Source organism: Corythoichthys intestinalis, chromosome 8 (genome assembly GCF_030265065.1).
Source record: "Corythoichthys intestinalis isolate RoL2023-P3 chromosome 8, ASM3026506v1, whole genome shotgun sequence".
In the NCBI taxonomy this organism is placed as follows: Eukaryota; Metazoa; Chordata; class Actinopteri; order Syngnathiformes; family Syngnathidae; genus Corythoichthys; species Corythoichthys intestinalis.
In genome coordinates this window covers 40719935-40742595 of record NC_080402.1, presented here as the reverse complement: position 1 = coordinate 40742595, position 22661 = coordinate 40719935, and the positions used below count along the sequence as shown (strand labels likewise).

The 22661-nt window shown below is 42.8% G+C and overlaps 1 protein-coding gene across 3 annotated transcripts; it reads right to left on the bottom strand.

The window, feature by feature from the left end:
• Positions 1-422: 422 nt before the first annotated feature.
• fgf8b (fibroblast growth factor 8b) lies at positions 423-14424 on the bottom strand. 3 transcript variants are annotated; one of them, XM_057844435.1, is made up of 5 exons: positions 11601-14424; positions 7475-7511; positions 6864-7044; positions 4137-4243; positions 423-1169 (listed from the first exon to the last, which is right to left on the bottom strand). In XM_057844435.1, the coding sequence occupies exons 1-5, from the start codon at positions 11645-11647 to the stop codon at positions 879-881; spliced, it is 663 nt and encodes a 220-aa protein (XP_057700418.1). In that variant the 5' UTR covers positions 11648-14424; the 3' UTR covers positions 423-878. The 3 variants fall into 3 exon arrangements, with proteins under 3 accessions (XP_057700418.1, XP_057700417.1, XP_057700419.1); XM_057844434.1 differs by lacking the exon at positions 11601-14424 and adding an exon at positions 7594-8276; XM_057844436.1 differs by lacking the exon at positions 11601-14424 and adding an exon at positions 7594-8276 and having other exon boundaries at positions 6864-6996.
• Positions 14425-22661: the final 8237 nt, after the last annotated feature.

The following is a 22661-nucleotide window of genomic DNA, read 5'->3' as shown; positions in this document are numbered from 1 at the left end:
CCCTATCCTTCCCTCCGATCCCTCCCTGTGTGACTGGCTTCTTTTTGATAACTGACCCCTCCTCGTGTTATTATTCGAACCCACTATTGTATAACATGCCCTTTTATATGAGCTTTCACAAAGACCCATTTGATCAGAGGGTTACGGTGTGCGATCGTGAGAAATGCAACTACATGGTGGTAACCTTTGTTTGGGCCAAAATAGTGGGCTGACCTCATCGCTTTTAATGTGTAGCTCCAGCCATTCAGGTCCAAGTCTCACTTGCTGAGCACATTCAACACTGTGGCCTGTCACAGATATTGCCCCTCAGTTATCTGGGTCTCCAACTTAAAGGGGGGAGGCAATAGTTTTGGGGGACAAACATTCGCTCAATTCCAAAACAATCACAAGAGAAAAAAGACACGGTGCTTTTGAGTGGATTCTTTAGTGGTTTTAATATACACTCTACAATAAATATCCATTTGTCGTAATTTACATTTTTACAGTAAAAATATCTCATATATGTTGAAAAACACCAGAATTACCTCCTGAAAGGAATTAGAATTTCCAATGAAACTCGGATGCTTTACCATAACAATAAAAACTGAGATAGCTGCCATGTATAGCTTCATTGAACATTTGTTACCCCCTGAACTTGTAACCAATTGATCTCTTCCAATTCATCAATTTCCCACTGAGAAAAAATGTACTGTATCTAACATCTTCTCACTAAATTGGAAATAAACATATTAGACAACGCGTAAATCAAATCCAGAGCCAAGAATGACATAAAAAGTCCACAAAATGAACGATAAAGTGGCAGTTCACTGTGAAAGGTAAATTTTCCTCCCCAAACCCGTAGTGGGTTGTTTGTCATATTTTGTCCACATTGTCAGCCATCAACGGCCCACTGAGCGATGCTGATGGGAATGTTTAGTCCGTTTGCTTAAAGGTAGAACAGAGAGAGGCAAAACATCAAACGGTCTTCTCTCACTCAGCAAATGCCCTCTAGGTAGCCGCTTCATGAAGTGGGCCTCTCTCTGGTGCTGCTTGGTCTTTGAGGCCTTCCTTGGACGGCCCTTGCGTGTGAAAGCCATGTACCAGCCCTCGTATTTGGCGTTCTGCAGTGCCGTGTAGTTATTTTCCAGAACGATCTCAGTAAAGATACAATCTTTGCCTCTTCCCTTTTTCTAAGAAAAAAAGAAAAGACATTTCATGATGCGCGTGTATTCTGACAACCAGAAAGTGGAAACATATTCTACTATAAAATTGAAACTATTAGTTCAAATGTGTTCCCACACTTTTAGTGCAAAAGAGACAGGCCCCTGCTGTTTAATTGGCAACATCCATTGGTAATTGATGCCTCCTTTAAAGGTTTAGAATTGCCAATAAATGCCACAAGATGGCGGGAATGCACTACTCATTTTTTTTTTTTTTTTAATGAAGCTCCTCAACTTACATTGATGGTGGCGCTAATGCAATACTTTTATGTACAGAAATATGTATCATGCTTATCAGGGCTCTCAACAGACTTGCAGGGGCCCGGGGCAAGAGACCATCATAGGGCCCCCACACCCAACCCCACCCCTGCCACCGGCTTTTCACAACAACATACGCAGTACTTATAACGCTTTGCAAACAACGACAGTGTAGATTTTCAAATTCTTTAATTTGAGATGGACAGTTAAATTTAACAGACTGTAATGTGATGTGACACAATATAAAGAAACAATTTCCATCTATTCTCCCATGTAGGCTATAATACAATACAACTGAGAGTGCTATGCCTGCCTGCTAAGCAACAAAACAGTATAACTAAACATCCTGTGCTTGCCCCCTCCACATCCCTGGGGTTATCAAGCCCTCAAACAGTGATGCACCTAGATTTTTTTGACAGCACAGTCATTTATAACTTCTGAGAAATCCAGTTTTTGAGCAAGCTCATGCTCAATGAGGAGCATGGCGAGATTATTAACATGCTCGTTTTTTGCTGTTTCGGTGAGCGTTTGCTATAATACACAGTGGGTTGTAAACCCAAGATAAATCCGGCCGCCGGACCCAAGCTAACAGACTAACATGCTAGTATATCCCTGATCTCCTATCACCTTCTCCCTCCTCAGCTCAAAGCAAGCAGCATGTCTTGTCATACCGCAGCTCAATAGACTACAAGCGGCCGGTGACAGACTCGAATCGGGCTTTGGTCACAGTGATCGGGAATGTAAACCATTCAGTGTTAGCGGCTGTTGTTCACTTACCGACATCACCGTCCACAGCCAACTCTAGCCCTAATTCTCTGGCTTCTCCCCCTTTTAAAACCTTCATCATTTTTTCTCGTTCTCCTCTGTGATCTTCATCTCTTTTTCTTTTCTTTTCTACGCACCCGATTTATGACGACTCGCCATGTTTAGAGTTTAAAATGACAGATTTTAATTTCCCGCTTCAGGGCACGTACATAGTAGCCTTGAGTGCGCCAGAGCTGGGTCAAACCATTCTCTGCTAAGACAGTGTGTGTGTGTGTGGTGGGGGGGATGCAAAAAAAGGAAAAAAAATATATATATTTGAAATATTTAATATGTTAAGGTTTTTAAGTATATATCGAGTAGAACATAATATTTAATCAGACAATAATTTAAATAAAAAAGAAATGTGTGAATGTAGGGTATAATAAATTAAGGGTCATTCAGGAACCCTTATGGTCCTGAGGCCCGGGACAACATACCTGGTTGCCCCCCCCCCCCTTTGTCGACAGGCTTAATGCTTATAGTTCTGTGTTACGTGGCTGTTCAAAATTCTGTTTCTGTCTGATAGTTTGCAATTCAAAAAGCTTAGTGAGCATGGATAGAATATGTAAATTATTTGATTTGCTGATGAAGACATTATAATTGAGCTGTATGAAATCTGATGTGTGATGCAGTGTTCCAATTCATCATGAATACAGGAAATTGAATGTTGAAAAGGTTGTGTACATCACATTGTGTGTTAAAGGTGGCGACTAACCAAATATCTTCAACTCCATCTGTCTTCAAACATTCATTAAAAGTCGCAATTCTTTGTTCGGTGAATATAAGTGCTTCATTGTTGATTTATTGTTTTCGTTAGGACACTGCAAAGTTTTCTCCTTTCAGCATTAGTTAGCAAAAAGGGAAATATAGCTTTCTTTATAACAGCAAATTGAGGAAGATTCCTCATCGAAAAGTTCATTAGTCTTTACATATTGGAGGAGCTCTAAACATCTGCTCACTGCTGCCGATGACTTTTTAACGGATGCTGTTGTCAAAAGGTGCATTTATCCTTTTTAAATAGAGATGTGCCGATCTCATCACATGGTTGGAAATTGGACCGATTACGTCATTTTCAGACAATCGGAATCTGGTGCGAATAATTGTCATTCTGCTCTGCCTGATCAAAACATTACATTCCATAAAACTAAACACAGCGGAGAAAATTAGCCACACTGTGTGTTGAAATACAAAACAAGCGCTATGTTCTTTTGTTCCTGAATTAGTTCATTGAACCAGGTAGTGAAAAAAAAAAAAAACGTGAATTGGGACAGCTCTCTTATAGAAACTTTCCTTATGACTTTATTGGAAGAACACATTCTCTCGGGGTCACACCTAAATGATTTAACAGTAAGAAGAGTTTCTTGAGTTGTCTAGTGTTTACATAGCTTTTTTCACGCCGATGAACTGTTCCACATTTTTCATCAGCAGATAGATCTTTCTTTTTCACTAATATACATACACTTTAACTTTAATCCTGTATGCATTTGATTTGGAAGACGATATAAACTACTGTATATTCCAATTAAAATCTATACACGGTAGTTTATTCTCAAAATGATTGTTTAACAAAACTGGTTGTACTAGAATGTGTGTAACAATATACATCCCTTCTGCATAAAGTTGTTTAGCTAAATTATCTAAATGACAGGCAGCTAAAATAATATTAGGTGTCTATTCATGACTGATGACAGTCATACATTATTTGGGAACAGCTGCCAAATTTTCAGTTGTCAACATGGTTATTCTTATTTCTTTGCATAGTTTGATAACAAAATAACAGATAAATGTTTTTTTTGTGTGTGTGTGTGTGCAATTGAAAACATTGGAAGACAAGTGTTTTAAAAAAGTGCATCACACAATAAGACATATTTTTACCTTTCCAATCAGCTTTCCTCTCTTATTCATGCATATGTAGTATCCGCTCTTCACCCCTCTGATCCGCACACGACTCCCAAAAGAGTCTGTCTCCACCTCGAGTTTAGCTGTATCAGAAAAGACAAACCATTTATAAGAAACTGTGGGGCAAGCAACAACAATATGATGTTACAGAGACACCAGTGACCTCTGTCTTTTCTCTGAATAAGCTTAAGAGGAACAGTGGCCATTAGGATGTCTTGTCATTAAAGGGCATGCACCGAGAATTTAAAACATCCTGTCCAATGAAGCAGAATTTCTAAAATGACATTGGTTCCCTCTTCTCGTTATGATCCAGTAGACAAAAACAAAGTGTTCTAAAGAAGTCTAGGATGATGTATCAGGGTCAGTAAATGCTGTGCTGCACTTCAAATGAGGGAGGAAGGAAAGTGCCGCTGGCAGATTTAGGCCACTTAGGAGTGTGACACCCACTTAAAGGTAGGTGTGTGTGAGGACTAGGGTGTGGGAAGAGAAATCCAAATGACTGCACGCATCAAGGAAGGTTCTCACCGCTCTGTTTAAATGGAATTGAGTAAAAAAGTGATGCAATTGATCTATGAACAACCAAAAAGTAGACATTGACAGGATAGATGGCGGCAGTCTGAAGTGGAAAGCTATACCTATAACCGATTTAGGGTCAAGACTTTTGCGACGTAGTATTCCTTTCCACAATAATCTCCCCAGAGGTCCTTCAAAGTAGACCACCAGCACGCAAAATAACTTGTAAAACATGTCTACGCATAACTTTAAGCTTCTGTTGCAATCACTCACTGGTCCTTCTGTGTAAAACGGAGAGGTGGGTAGGCAAAAATTTTACTCAAGTAAGAGCAGCGTTACTTCAAAATAATATTAATCAAGTAAAAGTAAAAGTTCTCCAAAAAAATGTTCTCAAGTACAAGTAAAAAAGTATTTTGGTGAAAAGAATACTCAAGTAATGAGTAACATTGTGAGTAACTGCTTACATTTCTGTTGGATTTTTTTTTTTTTTTTTAACAATAGTATTTTTTTCTGTGCCAAATAAACACTGGGAGAGGGTTTAAAATCTGTGCTTTCGAGTCATGTTGAGGGTAGCACTCCATATCAAATAATTCATTTTTTTTTTTACGGTGCTTCAAAGACACCACATGATTGTACTGGCTGGCGTGAAGATGGAACGGCAAGTTTGCATCTGATTGATATAGTGGAGTCATGTGATTATTTTTGCGACGTCTCATTGGTGAAATCGGTAGAGCTACACCAGTAATACACCAGGAATTTCTTTACTCTTGACATTGCTGGCCAAAAAAATAAATAAATCTGATATGTAGAATAAAGAGGAAAAATGTAACGACTCGTGTAGCCCAAAGTAGCGGAGTAAGAGTAGCGTTTTTTTCTTCACAAATCTACTCAAGTAAAAGTAATAAGTATAGCTTAGTAAAACTACTCTTTGAAGTACATTTTTTAATATTCTAATATATAATAATATATTTTTTAATTGAAGTATGAATGCAATTACAATACTGCAATTGCACACACATTGGCCACAGGGATACACGTGGCTCACAAAGGTTTGGTCTCAACATTGGTAGGGACAATATGGCATAACCTGCATGTACAAGTTTTGCTGGGGACAGGACATTCTTAATGATCAATGCAAAAAAAATCTGTATTGACTTATACAAACTTTATGTGTATTAATCACCTCTTAACTATCCAGGATTGAAAGAAAAAAAACATTTGTCTTAAGACCACTCAACATTGTCTAAATAAAGAAATTAAATATAACTGAAAAACTTCTTTGTCAGGGAATAACAACAACAACAACAACAAAAAGAAAGCTCCTGTGGGCTGCTTTAAGACCGCTTGAATAAAATAAAAAGTAAAATGGGGAGAAGGGGGTAAAACTCTGTTCACTACATTTCTCACAGTTTAAATAACGTTCACAGTAGAAAACACATGAAGGAGGGTTAGGGTTTTCTTCTGTTCCCCCATAACCCCTTCCTCTTCGCTGCTTTGTCATAATAAACGAGGTATGTTGAATGATCACAATGGGAGTATGTCATACTCTCAATGTGAAACATTAAAACTGTTCAGACCAAATGGGCACTTAGATTTCCATTCTCCGTGTCAAACAGCTGAACAGGACAGGTTTAAAAAGAAGAAGAAAAAAAGAAAACATATACAGGAGGACACTTCTCTCAAAGCACCGATCTACTCTAGTTTTGGAGGTTAGCAAGTTCACACAGTTTAATGTTATGCTAACTCTGATGCAGGTCGGACTTTAAGTAGCAAAATTAGTGGTGTGTTCCCCACTTTCACAACATTGACGTGTTTTTACATTTCTTACAGTGACCGCTGGCTGAAAAAAATCTAACATCGAACATAATGAAAATAATTCACTTAATAATGGTGGGGTCAATTATAACAATTAAAACATATGGAAAGACAATCTAAATGACCTATATAACTGAAGTAATTATATAATGCAAATAAGGTTGCTTAAAAGTTGTTGGGGACAATTGGAGCATCCTGAAAAGTTGGTAGTGTTTTGTGCCTACCGTCCCTATGCAAACTCGCGCATGTCCAACCATAGGTGTATTATTAATTGACTTTCTGGAAAACAAAATTTAAAAAAAAAATGCTGAGAGTGGAGATAAACAGTTGTTTTTGTTTCCAAACGAAGGAGTAGGAGTGCTTTTTGTGATTTACCGTTCGCCGCTCCGTCTTCCCCATTGGCGTTGATCCTCTTGTTGGACAGCACCTGGACGTGTTTCCCGCTGGTCCGGCTGTACAGTTGGTAGGTCCGAGTCAATCGACGACTGGTCCGGTCAGACAGACGACTCTGCTCGGTGACATGGTGCTTGAAATTAGGGGGAGACTGCACTGTGTTCTGCAGGACAACAGTAAGCACACGCATTGATTTCAGTTTAAATTTTAAGGCAAACTGCGGAGAACCACATGATTGTAAATGTAACGATTAATTCAGATTTTTTTTTGACAGTGGTGCTCGCTGCTCTTTTATTCAGGGACCCTCGGGGATGACAATTCCCCTGCTCGTTATTTTCCTTTACAGGCAGTGATCTTTCACCCTCTTCGTGACTCCCCCGCCCTCAATACAGCCGTCCACATGTGTTTTAACAATCACCTGTCAAAGTGGGATCGTGCCACTTTTCAAGATGTTTGAATTTTTGCCAATTGCCCTTCTAATAAAATGTTTTCATTGTTATTAGACTGTACCCAAGTGCATATGTACAACAGTGCATACCTATGTGATTATTTTTCTTAGTTATTTATATTTGAGTCATGAAAAAATGTCATACCTGTGCGTAAAAGCAAAGCGCGGTGAACTGGAGTAACCTGGAGAAAAAGAATGAAAGTCAGTTATCTGCATTTGAGCTCTCTTAATTTAATAATCCATTAGTTTAAAAAAATAACTTACAGATAACCTAACCTCGATGCTCTCAGCCTCATTTTGTAGTAATTCAAATATTGATTCATGAATACTCCGCTGGTTCCCCGTTGGAATGTCTCAAAAATGAAGTTCCACCTCTCTCGGAACCAGCAGAGCTTTAAGCACCACTTGTTTGGTTGAATTGAAAGGTCCGAAAGCTCTCTCTCTCAATGTCCCTTGCAGGTGAAGGTCCGCATCTCCATTTCATTCAAACCAGTCGAAATAATTGCAAGTGACAATCCAAAAATGAAACTCCGTTATGAGCGTCGGCGTTGAAATGACACGTGGAGTCTATGTTGCTCAAATATCTAGTTATATTTAAATTCTCCAGATTTTTTTGTTACAGCTCCTAGCGTGACGCGCGCCGCATTTAGCGCACCAGAAATGCGCACCGCAAAGATTTCAAGAAGTCAACGTCACTAAACAAATTCTCGATATGCCATGACTTCTTCCTTGTATGAACTGTATGTTGTATAGATAATAAAAGTCCAACGTCACTCTCCTGTCGCGCGTGTATCCACTCCATGCAGTCCACTTGCAGCATCTGCCTCCCTCCAACATTTAAATAGCTAAACTTGTGGGAAAGTCAACATCCTCAGCAAGAGCAGGCGGGGCCTTCAAGCTGGAGCACATTTGAAACCAACTAATTGTTTAAAATCTTTACATGCACCTATTTGCCTCAACTGGGAGTAAAATGAAGGTGAGAAGTGAAACACTAATTAGACCCTGAAGTTTATTTGTTGCTAAACATGAAAGATCATGTACAATTAGTGCCCTTCTCCAAAAATTACAAACCACTTGATTGTCTTTGACATATGTTTATCTTCATCCACATCAAAATCACATTGCTATTGTTTTTCTATTAGCACAAATGTCCACATGGAAAACTTTCCTGGGATGTACTTAAGAACATCTCCAGTTACATTAACATATTCCCTGGCTGCAGGTTAGAGGTGCTTGCCTGTCCCACAGGGTAGACCTCGATGTACTTTTTCATCCTACATATGTAAGTAATATGTATTCCATGTGAACACATGACACAAAATGGTTTTCACATGACATAGCTGCATGGATACTAGCGAGCTCTCTCGCAATGATTCCCTGCAGTTTATTTAAAAATCTGGTTTGATTTTTAAAGTTTGGTGCAGGGCCTTATGTACTTTTCTTGTCCCCTTTGTGCACCAAAACCTTGAAATTACACTGCCTGTACCTGTTTTTTTCTGACAAAGATATAGAGGACCTCCTGCACAGGGATATGCACATTAGTCTTAGTTCTGTCGGAAGCTGGAATTCGGCATTTATTAGTTGGAATTTTTTTTTAAAAACAATTTACAAGCATTCACTTTTGTAAATGCTTTGACGTAATTAATATATATACAGTGAGGAGCAGAAATATTTGCACTCCTTGGGATTTTGCAAGTTCACCCATTTAGAAAATAGGTGGAGGTCTGAAATTTTAGTCATAGATGCATTTCCACTTATCAATGCAACGAGGACATCCATCCAGCCAGGGGTCAGGATAGTCAGGCGACTGCGGCTGAAAAAGTAGCCTCTCCCCAGAGGGGAGGGAGGAAAGGGGACACTGGGTGACTAGTGATGAAAAGACTAGTCAACTAGATATTAGAGTTAGAAAAGAAAAATAAAGTAAAGATAAGTGGTAAGTAGAGTGAAAAACAGGGGTTAGGACTCAGTGGCTGTACTTCCCCCAGCATTATAGCTCCTAGGGCAGCTTAGACTGAACTGTGAGTCTAGTCTGTTTTCAACTAGCCCGACCATAAGCTTTGTCAAATAGGAATCTTAAATGTACAGACTGTGTCGGCCTCTTTAAGATTAGCTGGAAGCTAATACCATAAGACAGGAGCTTGGTAACTAAAGGCTCTAGCTCCTACTGTACTTTTAGAGACCCTGGGAACTACCAGTAGACCTGCATTCTGATAACGAAGTGTTCTGTTGGGGTGGTGTGGAACCAGAGCATCTGTGAGATAAGATGGCCCCAAACCATTAATGGTCTTAAATGTAAGAAGGAGGATTTTAAATTTAATTCTGAACTCGACTGGAAGCCAGTGAAGGGCTTGGAGCACAGGGGTGATGTGCTCTCTTCTATTAGTTCCTGTTAAAAGTCTTGCTGCTGCGTTCTGGACTAGCTAAAGACCTTTTAGGGAACTTTTAGGACAAGCAGCGAGTAAGGAGTTACAGTAATCCAATCTAGATGTAACGAATGCATGAAATAATTTTTCTGCATCGCTTTTAGACAGAATATTTCTAATTTTGGCTATGTTGCGCAGGTGAAAAAAGGCTGTTCTGCAGGTTTGTTTAATATGAGCTTTAAATGATAGGTCTGGGTCAAATAGAAATCCAGGTTTTTAACTGTGGTGCTGGAGGCTACACTCACATTGTTCAGAGTGACTATCTGGGAAGTTAGAGAGTCTCTCACAATGGTGAAATGTATCGTCAGATTTTGAGCCAAAACCTCCTTCCCTTAGTCAGAGACTTGAATATGAGTCGTGGCTGGATCTTCCAACATGACAATGATCCGAAGCACACAGCCAAGCTGACCAAGGAGTGGCTGCGTAAAAAACACATCAAGGTTCTGGAGTGGCCTAGCCAGTCTCCAGACCTCAGTCCAATAGAAAATATTTGAACAGAGCTGAAACTTCGTGTTTCTCAACGACAGACCTAAATCCTGACAGGGTTGGGCCAAAATCCCTGTTTCCATATGTGAAAACCTGGTGAAGAACTACAGAAAGTGTCTGACCTCTGTAATTGCAAACAAATATCAGTAAATTACAAATATATTATTGAAAAATCATACAACATGAGTTCTGGATTTTCTTTTTAAGATTATGTCTCTACAAGTGGAAATGCATCTATGATTTAAATTTCAGACCTTTACCTATTTTCTAAGTGTGTGAACTTGCAAAAACACAAGGGGTGCAAATATTTCTGCTCCTCACTGTATAGATTTCTTCTTCTTGGTTGCCATTGACAGTGATAGACATCAAATGCATTTGAACTGGGAGGGGCTGGCAGTGATCGATCGCTGCAATCAATCGATGCCAGGCCCTCCTGGTGTTCTGGAATTACTTTCTACCCCACGACACGTCCTACCAATTCCAGTGTGCTTGCGCACGCATGCGCACATCGATTAAAGGCTGTTAGGGCCTCCGCCCCTCCCTCCTGACACCTAACCCACCTGGGGCAGGTGCACATGTTTTTATCTGATTACAGGTTGAGACGGGTGGAGCGGCCACAGGTGAGGGCAACTAACAATCAGCCTTCCTTAAAAGCCAGTGGACGCCACCACCTCGTCGCCCGATCAACTCGTCTGGTTACTTCCGTCAGTTGTATCTCGCATTTCCCTGATTCATCGTTTTGATTACTAGTTGCTGACATTTTTGCTCTTGCCCCAGGACTTGTCTTATGCGCGCCGATTGTCGGATTCCACGCCTGCCTCTCCCCGAGCCTCCGCTTCGCCTCCCTGCTAAGCCCTCCAAGCCTGACGTCACCCGCCTTCTGCCTCGACGCTCGTGTCATCATTTTGTTCACCAATAAAATATCCATCCTCACAACCGGCTGTCTGCTTTGGGATCCCCTCCTTGCTCACGCCTCCCTAACAGATTGATCGGGCCACCATGGATCCCGCGGACAACACAGCCGGCTCACCCACGTCACTCGCCGACCACCACCAAGCCATAGACTATCTCTTCAGTAAGGTAACGGACATAACTCATGCACTCCAATCCATCCAGGCGCAACTCACACCACTACCTCAGGCGCGCACGGCCCCGTCACCCCTACGTCACCCCACCGCCTCGCCAAGCCACACGCCTGTTGCTAACCCAGCGTCATCGGCTACAGGTCGAGAACCCCACGTTCCCGCACCGGCTCCATACGACGGTAACCTTGGCACGTGTCGGGCTTTCTTAGTCCAGTGCAGCCTTGTTTTTGAGCAACAGCCGTCCATGTATCAGGGGGACAGAGCAAAGATAGCTTACCTTATTGGTAGCATGAGAGGGACCGCGTTGGATTGGGCTTCCTCCATATGGGAGCAGGGTTCCCCGTTGTGCACGTCATACTCCCGCTTCACAGAGGAGATGCGCAAAATCTTCGACCATCCCGTTCGCGGCAGAGAGGCCGCTAAGCGAATTATGTCCGTGCGTCAAGGGTCTCGGAGCGTCGCAGAATTCTCAATCGAGTTCCGGACACTAGCCGCTGAAAGCCGTTTCAACGACGCGGCGCTCCAGGAGATTTTCACCGGCGCATTGAACGAATCTCTTAAAGACGAATTGGCTACGAGGGACGAGCCGGATTCATTGGACAGTCTGATCCGATTATCGATTCAAATCGATAATCGCCAGAGGGAGAGACGACGACAACGCAAGGAACAACCGGGCGCTCCGCGCACTCGCTTCGCGGCCCTTCCGTCCCCGCCTCCACTTCCTGTACAGGTCACAGACGCTGCGCCGGCGACCCCGCCCCCTGCTGACCAGCCCGAGCCCATGCAATTGGGTCGCACCAGGCTCTCCCAAGAGGAGCGCACACGCAGGTATGCTGCTCAATTGTGCATTTACTGCGGTCAGGGAGGGCACTTTATACGCAGCTGCCCGGTGCGTCCGGGAAACTGATAGGCTCGCCAATAGAAGAGGGACTACTGGTGAGCCACGTTTCCCAAAATTCCTCACGTCGGCTCCAGCTCACCGCTACACTCTCTTGGAGGGGTCACTCCCGCACAGTCACAGCCCTAGTAGACTGTGGGTCAGATGAAAATTTCATAGATCAGAGCCTGGTGAACCAGTTGGGGCTGGAGACACACCCACTTCCTGCCCCGTTAAAGACAACTGCGCTTGATGGACAGCCTCTTTTCAGCGTGAGCCGACAGACTGAAGCCTTCGACGTCCTTTTATCTGGCAACCACAGAGAGGTGAGCTCCTTTTTCGTTTTCCGTAGTCCTCGTACACCCTTGGTCCTTGGTTTGCCTTGGTTGAGAACTCATAACCCCACCATAGACTGGACACACCCCAAGTTAACGGCGTGGAGTGAATATTGTCACACTCACTGTCTGAAATCTGCCCTAGTGCCTACCCGATCGGTCCGCGAACTGGAGCAGCCTGACCTCTCGGCGGTACCAGAATGCTACCACGACCTGGGGCAAGTTTTTAGTAAGGACCAGGCAATGTCACTCCCTCCTCACCGTCCATACGACTGTGCCATCACTCTGCTTCCTGGTGCGACTCTCCCGAAGGGACGGCTTTACAACATCTCGCTACCAGAGAGGGAGGCAATGAAAGCTTACATCACGGAGTCCCTGGCCTCAGGTATTATTCGTCCTTCTTCCTCCCCAGTCGGTGCGGGGTTCTTTTTTGTGAGTAAAAAAGATGGCGGCCGTAGACCATGCATCGACTTCCGAGGCCTGAACAACATCACAATTAAAAACAAATACCCTCTTCCTCTTATGGATTCTGCCTTCACCCCCCTCCGCGGGGCTACCCTCTTTACGAAGTTAGACCTGCGTAGCGCCTACCACCTCGTCCGTATTAAGGAGGGTGACGAGTGGAAGACTGCTTTTAACACGCCCCTGGGCCATTTCGAGTATCTAGTGATGCCCTTTGGGCTCACTAACGCCCCTGCAGTCTTCCAAAACTTGGTTAACGACGTCCTAGGTGATATGATCAACAGGTTCGTGGTAGTCTATTTGGATGACATCCTAGTGTTCTCAAGCACGCGATCAGAACATGAGATCCATGTCCGTCAAGTCCTTCAGAGGCTCCTCGAGAACCGGCTGTATGTAAAAGCTGAGAAGTGTGAATTCCATGTTCCGGAGACTACTTTTCTTGGGTACATCGTAGGAAAGGGGGAGCTACGCATGGACCCGGCAAAGGTAACGGCGGTCCTGGACTGGCCTCGCCCCTCCAACAGGAAGCAACTGCAGCGCTTCCTCGGGTTTGCCAACTTTTACCGAAGGTTCATCCGCAATTACAGCCGGGTAGCTGCCCCCCTCACGGCTCTCACCTCCACTGCCACATCCTTCCTCTGGTCAGACGCTGCGGACGCCGCTTTCAGTGACCTTAAGAGCCGGTTCACCTCCGCCCCGGTGCTGGTCCACCCCAGCTCATCTTTGCAGTTCATCGTGGAGGTTGATGCCTCAGAAACGGGTGTGGGCGCTGTGCTCTCCCAACGCCAGCCCGCCGATGGCAAGGTCCACCCGTGTGCTTTTTTTTCCCGCAGGCTCTCACCCGCAGAACGGAATTACAGCATCGGGGACAGAGAACTCCTGGCAGTCAAACTAGCTCTGGAGGAATGGCGCCACCTCCTGGAAGGCACCCCACAGCCCTTTGTCGTGCTCACTGACCACAAGAATCTAGAGTACCTCAAGTCAGCGCGGACATTAAATCCACGACAAGCCAGGTGGGCAATGTTTTTCTGTCGCTTTGACTTCACCCTGTCCTACATTCCAGGATCCAAAAACATCAAGCCCGACGCCCTTTCACGTCAATTCCAGACTATCGAACCTAAGGAAGAACCTGCCCCGATACTCCCACAAACCCGCTTCCTTGCCTCCGTGGAGTGGGATATCGAGCGTAAAATAAAAGACGCCCAGGGTGAGCACCCAGATCCTCGAGACGGTCCCCAATCTGACCTATTTGTACCCCAGGAGCTTCGTGCACAAGTATTAGAGTGGGCTCACTCATCCCGCCTCTTCTGCCACCCCGGCATCCGGAGGACTCTGAATGTCCTGCGCCAACGATTCTGGTGGCCAACCATGCAAGAGGACACACGATCCTATGTCCAGGCCTGCACCGTATGTGCTCGCAGCAAGACATCCACCAGGCCCAGCAGCGGACTCCTTCGCCCGCTACCCATCCCGAGCCGGCCCTGGTCCCACATAGCCCTGGACTTCGTCACTGGTCTACCCCCTTCCAAAGGAAACTCCGTGATCCTCACTGTAGTGGACAGATTCTCCAAGGCCGCCCATTTCATCCCTCTACGCAAGCTCCCATCAGCCACGGAAACCGCAACCCTGCTCACTGACCACGTTTTTCGTCTACACGGCATTCCGGCGGACATAGTCTCCGACAGAGGCCCTCAATTCACCTCGCAGGTCTGGAGGGCGTTCTGCACAGCACTTGGGGTGGGTGTGAGTCTCTCCTCCGGTTACCACCCGCAGTCCAACGGCCAGTGTGAGCGTGCGAATCAACAGCTGGAGGCAGCCCTCCGTTGCATCACGCAAGCTCACCCCAACACCTGGAGCGATCACCTACCTTGGGTAGAATATGCCAACAACACTCTGCCGAATGCCTCGTCAGGCATGTCCCCGTTCCTTTGTTCGTTGGGGTACCAGCCCCCATTGTTCCCCACGCAGGAACGGGACATAGCAGTCCCCTCGGTCCAGGCTCACATCGAGCGTTGCTCCAGGGTCTGGGAGCAGGCGCGCTCGGCGCTCCTCCGTGCCTCTGAGAAGTCCCGTGCGCAGTCCGATCGTCACCGTGCGCCTGCGCCGGTTTACAACGTCGGCCAAAAGGTATGGCTCTCCTCCCGATCCCTGCCTTTGAAGACTGAATCGGCGAAGCTCGCCCCCCGGTTCGTCGGCCCATTTGAGGTCATCAAGGTGGTGAACCCCAACGCTGTGCGTCTTCGGCTCCCTGCTCATTACCGGGTGCACCCCACGTTCCATGTCTCCCAAGTCAAGCCGGTTTCCACAAGTCCCTTGGCCCCCCCTGTTCCGCCCCCTCCGCCGCCTCTGTCGGTCGACGGGCATCCGGCCTACAGGGTGGAGCGGCTTCTGGACGTTCGCCGCCGTGGCCGGGGGCTCCAGTACCTGGTCGACTGGGAGGGCTATGGCCCGGAGGAGCGGTCCTGGATCCCGGCCCGGTGGGTGTTGTCTCGTGCACTCATCCGGGATTTCCACCGTGCCCATCCCGGGGCTCTTCGTCGTGCGCCAGGTGGCGCCCGTAGGCGGGGGGGTCCTGTTAGGGCCTCCGCCCCTCCCTCCTGACACCTAACCCACCTGGGGCAGGTGCACATGTTTTTATCTGATTACAGGTTGAGACGGGTGGAGCGGCCACAGGTGAGGGCAACTAACAATCAGCCTTCCTTAAAAGCCAGTGGACGCCACCACCTCGTCGCCCGATCAACTCGTCTGGTTACTTCCGTCAGTTGTATCTCGCATTTCCCTGATTCATCGTTTTGATTACTAGTTGCTGACATTTTTGCTCTTGCCCCAGGACTTGTCTTATGCGCGCCGATTGTCGGATTCCACGCCTGCCTCTCCCCGAGCCTCCGCTTCGCCTCCCTGCTAAGCCCTCCAAGCCTGACGTCACCCGCCTTCTGCCTCGACGCTCGTGTCATCATTTTGTTCACCAATAAAATATCCATCCTCACAACCGGCTGTCTGCTTTGGGATCCCCTCCTTGCTCACGCCTCCCTAACAAAGGCGATGAGGACTTATTATCTTACCCTTTTCATTGCCTCAAAATACTTTTAGTGTGTGTTTCCCTCTCATAGGTTTTAAGCATTGTGTGTTCTTGTGTTAGCTTTGAAGCAAGTGTTGTCACGCAGTGTAAACAACTCATATTTGATATCACTAAATTTAAGTGTTTTCTTAAGGCACTTTTTAGTGTGTTCATCCTGTACGGATCCAAACAAAAGCTGAAAGCGCACGCTGGTACATTGGTTGTCAAATTCGCCTTTGGTAGGACATTTCGCATGGGTAGAACATTTTGGCAGAACACCAGGTCAAATGGATTGAACATCTATCTAGTGGCAAACTAATTTAAATTCACAGAAGCATTAATGAAGATGAGCACCATGAGGCTATGGTGCCACAGTATGTAGATATCTATCATTGTCATTGCTCCTGAAAGAGTTACATCAGTGTCAAATTACATTTAACATGGACAGATAAATTTTCCCATTAATCTCTAAGATTTGGTCGATCGCGATTGACGTAATGGGCACCACAGATCTAAAGACATCCACATCACAACTCAAGAAAATGGCTTTTTTGAAAATGGTTTTTACATTCAGTTTAAATGGCAAATCTAGATCAAAGATTTACCTTAAATAGGCTGCTAAATGAGCTCTAGCACATTGTTTGACCTTTTCTTCAAAAATGCAGCCCCATATTTCACACACTCAGAGCAGCTGTGAAAGAGTTAAATCCAAAATATATATTACATTGTGAGTTGAAGCTGTCATATAGTCGTAAATCAGTCATTCTACGCAATATAAGGTATTTAAAGGGTGAAAATGGACCTGCCTCATTAGTTCCAGTGGGACGCTGGAACAATGGATTTTGACACCTGGAACAATTCAGCACCTTGTTCAGCTTTGCTCTTGACCCCCTCAAGCAATCCACATGCTTGATAACTCATCATAACATCAAGTTAGGTTAGGCATCAAGTGTCTTAAATCCCCTTGTTAAAATATAATTTTTTCAGATTAAAGATTAGACTCAATGAAGCACATTAAATGGTGTTTGAACATGCCTTCATGTTTTGCTTTTATTTACCTTAAATTCTTGTACAATTGTATGTTTGATTTTCAAAATATAATGTGTGACTTAATTACATAATGCAATAAAATATGGCTTTGTTGCTGCAATTTTTCTCTTAGGAATGTGAAATGTAGTTGTAATTATCATGTGATTAAAAAAAAACAGCATTTAACTTTAGCACACTTTCTCCCATAAAAACCAAGCAGTGTATTTCCCTAAAACATCACAGCGCTATTATCAATGTGACTGGTCACAAACACACAAAAGTTGAACCAAAACGTCTTTACAATACAGATTTTAGATGGATTCATTTTATGGATTAATTTAACCCTCTGATGTCCAAATTTAATTTTAGTAACAGGAAAAATTTACTCTCCAATAAAAAAGGCTCATGAAATTTCAATGTTGAGTAATTAGGGGATTTTAGTTGAATTTAGTTAATTTAGGTGATTTTAGTTTAATTTCTTGTAAATCTGCAACACCTGCCTTTATAGGGTTAAGAGAAACAGCATTGGTTTTATCTGTGGTTTTATTTTAAATAACTGTTTGGTAAAAGCCAGACTTTCTTCCTTGCTATGTCATCCACATAACCAGACCAAAAGGCAATTCCTTGGGGCAATAAAGTGATATGTTTTTTTTATAAAATGTTATATTGTTCTTAGCATGGTTTTTGGAGAGTCATTCTTTCACTACATAAGTGCATGTTGGAGATAATATGGACAATTTTGGTAATTTAATTTCCTAGCAACAAGATTCGATTTGGGATTTAAAAAGCATGCATACCCCAGAAGGTACAGCACCAAAAACCTTGGCAGAAACCCCTAGAGTGATAAGAAATGCCATATTTTTCCCGAAATTCTTCATAAGATAAAATAATACCAACTCTGTTAAACAACTGATCCACCAATACACTATTATTGCTTGAGTTGAGTTGATATTGTCCAACTCCAAAATCTGATACCAATATCAAACTGATACCGATATATGCGGTCGTGCACTTATCGTGTTATTGCTAATTGCATTGTGATGCCCTACTGTAGGCTTTAATAATGATAAATGTACCAACTTCAAGATTTTCCAAACAAAATAAACATTATGTGAAAAATAAGACAAAAACTTCATCTGAAGTCATAGGAAAATAAATGTCCCATATAAATAATATAAATTGAAACGAGTCAAAATGTCCATAATTAAATACAGGTAGTCCCTGGGTTCCGTTCCTAGGCTGGCGATGTAACCCGAATTTCTGCATAGGTCGGAATACCCCCAGACACCCCCTGAACCTAAAAGAACTGTCCAAAAACATATATTATACGTCATATTAATAGGATAAAGTAAAAAATAAGATACTGTGAGGTACCTTGTGTTAAATGCCGTTCTATTGAAATATATATATATATATATATATATATATATATATATATATATATATATATATATATATATATATATATATATATATATATAAAGTACTGTGCAAAAGTTTTAGGGAGGACACCTGCCTAAAACTTTTTGTCTATATATATCAATATATTATGTTATATTCTATTCATGCTTTACTCTTGAGTGAGTCGCCTTGCTGAGAGAAAAGGGCGCTATAGAAAGAGTAGGCAGGCGAGTGAAGGGGGATATCGTGGCCGCTCAGGTTACTAGCGTCCCCTCTCTTAACGCGAGCTCGCCAAAAAACAGATAAGGACTTGCATGAGGAGTCGGCGCCGGGGGGAAGCAGCCGCAGCAGCAGCATGAGAACTAGGAAGTGGGACCTGATGCCGTCAGAAACTGCAGGACGGTGGCGATGCTGCTGGGGGAAGAGGGGATCCTGACATGTCAAGACCTACTGTTCTGTACTGTATTGTTTACGTGACTAAAAAAAAGGCAGAAAGGCGGAAGAGACTCAAGTGTTGTAAAGTTGAAATCACGTAAGTTGGGTGCGTCTTAACACGGGGACAACATGTATAAAGATTCACAATTAAATTATGTATACAGTAGTTACCCCATAGAGCCACAAGGAGGCAACCAAATCATTACAAATACAGGCAGGAAATCATCGGACACGCCAGTGCAATGACAATTCCCAAGATGCATTTTGGTGGGCTTTTGCACATATTTTTGTGTTTTATTACTTTTCTTATTGACTATTTCTTTCTGGTAACGCAGAAGTTATATTTAATGAGTCTATAATTCATCATTGTTCAATCATTTATTTTTCCTTTAATTTTTCCGCCATGAGTGCAAACATCACAAATCCCAATCATCTTCCTTTGAAGACATCCAATGGAACCATGCTGAATTGTGATCAGTCTTTAGACAAATGCAGAAGGCTTCTGCATTCACTTTGAAGACGAAATTCATATTTGCTTAACACTGATTATGAATAACTGATGTTGATTGTAACAGACATCATCTGAAAAGGATTTTATCATCTGATGTTATTGGCTATCCTGAAGAAATAGATAACTCTAATTATTGCTAAACCAATGATCCCAAAAAAGAGCTGTGTGATTTATAAAATGTCCTTGTTATTTCATATATAATACATTGCAGGAGAATAACTGTTTGTAGGTCAGAGCCAAATCTATGAAAGATTGCCGATAAAATGAACTTTCATAGGTACCTTGTCAACTCTATAATTACAAGATTGAAAAAAATGTCAACCCATATGTGAAAGAGGGTGTTGAGGAATGACATTCCAAATGGAGATCCAGTTTGTAAAAAGATGAATTTATTTTAAGAAAATTATTCATTTTGTAAAGATGTAGAGAATTTAGTCCATCAAATGAAACAATTACACCAGCCTTTTTCAAGTAATGAGTCCGGTTTTCATAATTAAAAAAAAACAAACAAACAAACAAAAAAAAACTTGTCAATTTGTTTTACTAGTTATAGTTTAATAGTCATCAAAGTAAAGAGCCATTGCATCATATATGACATTTGAAATCCCTTTTGCCTTAGTTAGCAGTACTCTTCCTTTAAAGCAAAAAAAAAAAAAAAAATTCTTTTTTTTTTAAATTTACGTTATCAAAGATTGGTTTAAAGTTAATTGCTTTTCTTATCTGCTCATTATTGGAAATTGCAATTTTTAGGAAGACTTAATTGGAATGCCATGATGGGAAGATTTGAAACGATCCTTGATTGTCATAAGATCACACTGATTTTTATTTAATTATAGTCCAGATGCTTTGGAGAACTCTTCTCTTACTTCCAATGTAACAGGAGTTTTTTTCATCCCGTAAAAACAGTGTTAAATAATCTGCCAATTACAGTACTTAGTAACCAACTCTCTATGAATCAAGGAGATACCGCTCACTTGGCTGGATTTCATATGGTCTGCAAGGAACCCCTGTCAGTCAGAGGTACAGAGACGTGGCCAAATTAAACCTAGGGGAAGTCTCACCCTTCATCTTTATAGAGCTACTACCATTCTCAACAGGTTATGTTCCACGTCAGAGTGCAGAGGCTGATGACGTAGCTACCACGGATGAAATAACATTTGACAAACAGTAAGTACAGTGGGGTATTTAGTCAACCTCCAATTGTGCAAGTTCTACTTGAAAAGATTAGAGAGGCCTGTAATTGTCAACATGGGTTAACCTCAACCATGAGAGACAGAATGTGACAAAAAACAGAAAATCACATTGTTTGATTTTTAAAGAATTTATTTCCAAATTAGAGTGGAAAATAAGTATTTGGTCACCTACAAACAAGCAAGATTTCTGGCTGTCAAAGAGGTCTAACTTCTTCTAACGAGGTCTAACGAGGCTCCACTCGTTACCTGTATTAATGGCACCTGTTTTAACTCATTATCGGTATAAAAGACACCTGTCCACAAACTCAGTCAGTCACACTCCAAACTCCACAATTGACCAAGACCAAAGAGCTGTCAAAGAACGCCAGAGACAAAATTGTAGTCCTGCACCAGGCTGGGAAGACTGAATCTGCAATAGGTAAAACGCTTGGTGTAAAGAAATCAACTGTGGGAGCAATTATTAGAAAATGGAAGACATACAAGGCCACTGATAATCTCCCTCGATCTGGGGCTCCATGCAAGATCTCACCCCGTGGCGTCAAAATGATAACAAGAACGGTGAGGAAAAATCCCAGAACCACACAGGGGGGACCTTGTGAGTGACCTACAAAGAGCTGGGACCACTGTAATAAAGGCTACAATCAGTAATACAATGCGCCGCCAGGGACTCAAATCCTGCACTGCCAGACGTATCCCCCCTGCTGAAGAAAGTACACGTCCAGGCCCGTCTGCGGTTCGCTAGAGAGCATTTGGATTATCCAGAAGGGGCCTGGGAGAATGTGTTATGGTCAGGTGAAACCAAAATAGAACTTTTTGGTAGAAACACAAGTTCTCATGTTTGGAGGAGAAAGAATCGTGAATTGCATCCGAACAACACCATACCCACTGTGAAGCATGGGGGTGGAAACATCATGCTTTGGGGCTGTTTTTCTGCAAAGGGACCAGGACAACTAATTTGTGTAAAGGAAAGAATGAATGGGGCCATTTATCGAGAGATTTTGAATGAAAATCTCCTTCCATCAGCAAGGGCATTGAAGATGAGACGTGGCTGGGTCTTTCAGCATGACCATGATCCCAAACACACAGCCAGGGCAACAAAGGAGTGGCTTCGTAAGAAGCATTTCAAGGTTTTGGAGTGGCCTAGCCAGTCTCCAGATCTCAACCCCATAGAAAATCTTTGGAGGAAGTTGAAAGTCCGTGTTGCCCAATGACAGCCCCAAAACATCACTGCTCTAGAGGAGGTCTGCATGGAGGAATGGGCCAAAATACCAGCAACAGTGTTTGAAAAGCTTGTGAAGAGTTACAGAAAACGTTTGGCCTCCGTTATTGCCAACAAAGGGTACATAACAAAGTATTGAGATGAACTTTTGGTATTGACTAAATACTTATTTTCCACCATGATTTGCAAATAAATTCTTTAAAAATCAAACAATGTGATTTTCTGGATTTGTTTTTCCACATTCTGTCTCTCATGGTTGAGGTTTAACCATGTTGACAATTACAGGCCTCTCTAATATTTTCAAATGGGAAAACTTGCACAATTTTTGGTTGACTAAATACTTATTTGCCCACCTGGAAATACTTTATTAACTAACTTTTCAACAAACTAACATAAGTTTTGACTTTCAGCCACTACTTTTTCTCCCACTTTGAGCCCACTGGCTAATAGTCCAGTGCAATTTTTTTAAATTGTTTTTTTACCAGCAAATGAGGTTTGTTGTAAATATCTCATAATACAACGTGGACACTTGCGTCTTATAGTTCAGTGCGGTATGCATATGAAAAAATGCAGTTTTCTTGTCACATTTGGTGGGTGCGGCTTATAGTCACCTTATTGTCAAAAAATTACAATAGATCTGAAAGCTGTTCCCCGATCTTGGGGCTTGGGAAAAGCCTGTTAATTTTTGAATGTGACAGCTTGGGACTATTATATTTCAAGCACCATGTAAATGTAAAATCAATAAATAAGTATGGATGTTTAATAAAATGCCGAATATCATCATGATGAGTGTTTCATTTGACTACATCATAATTCAT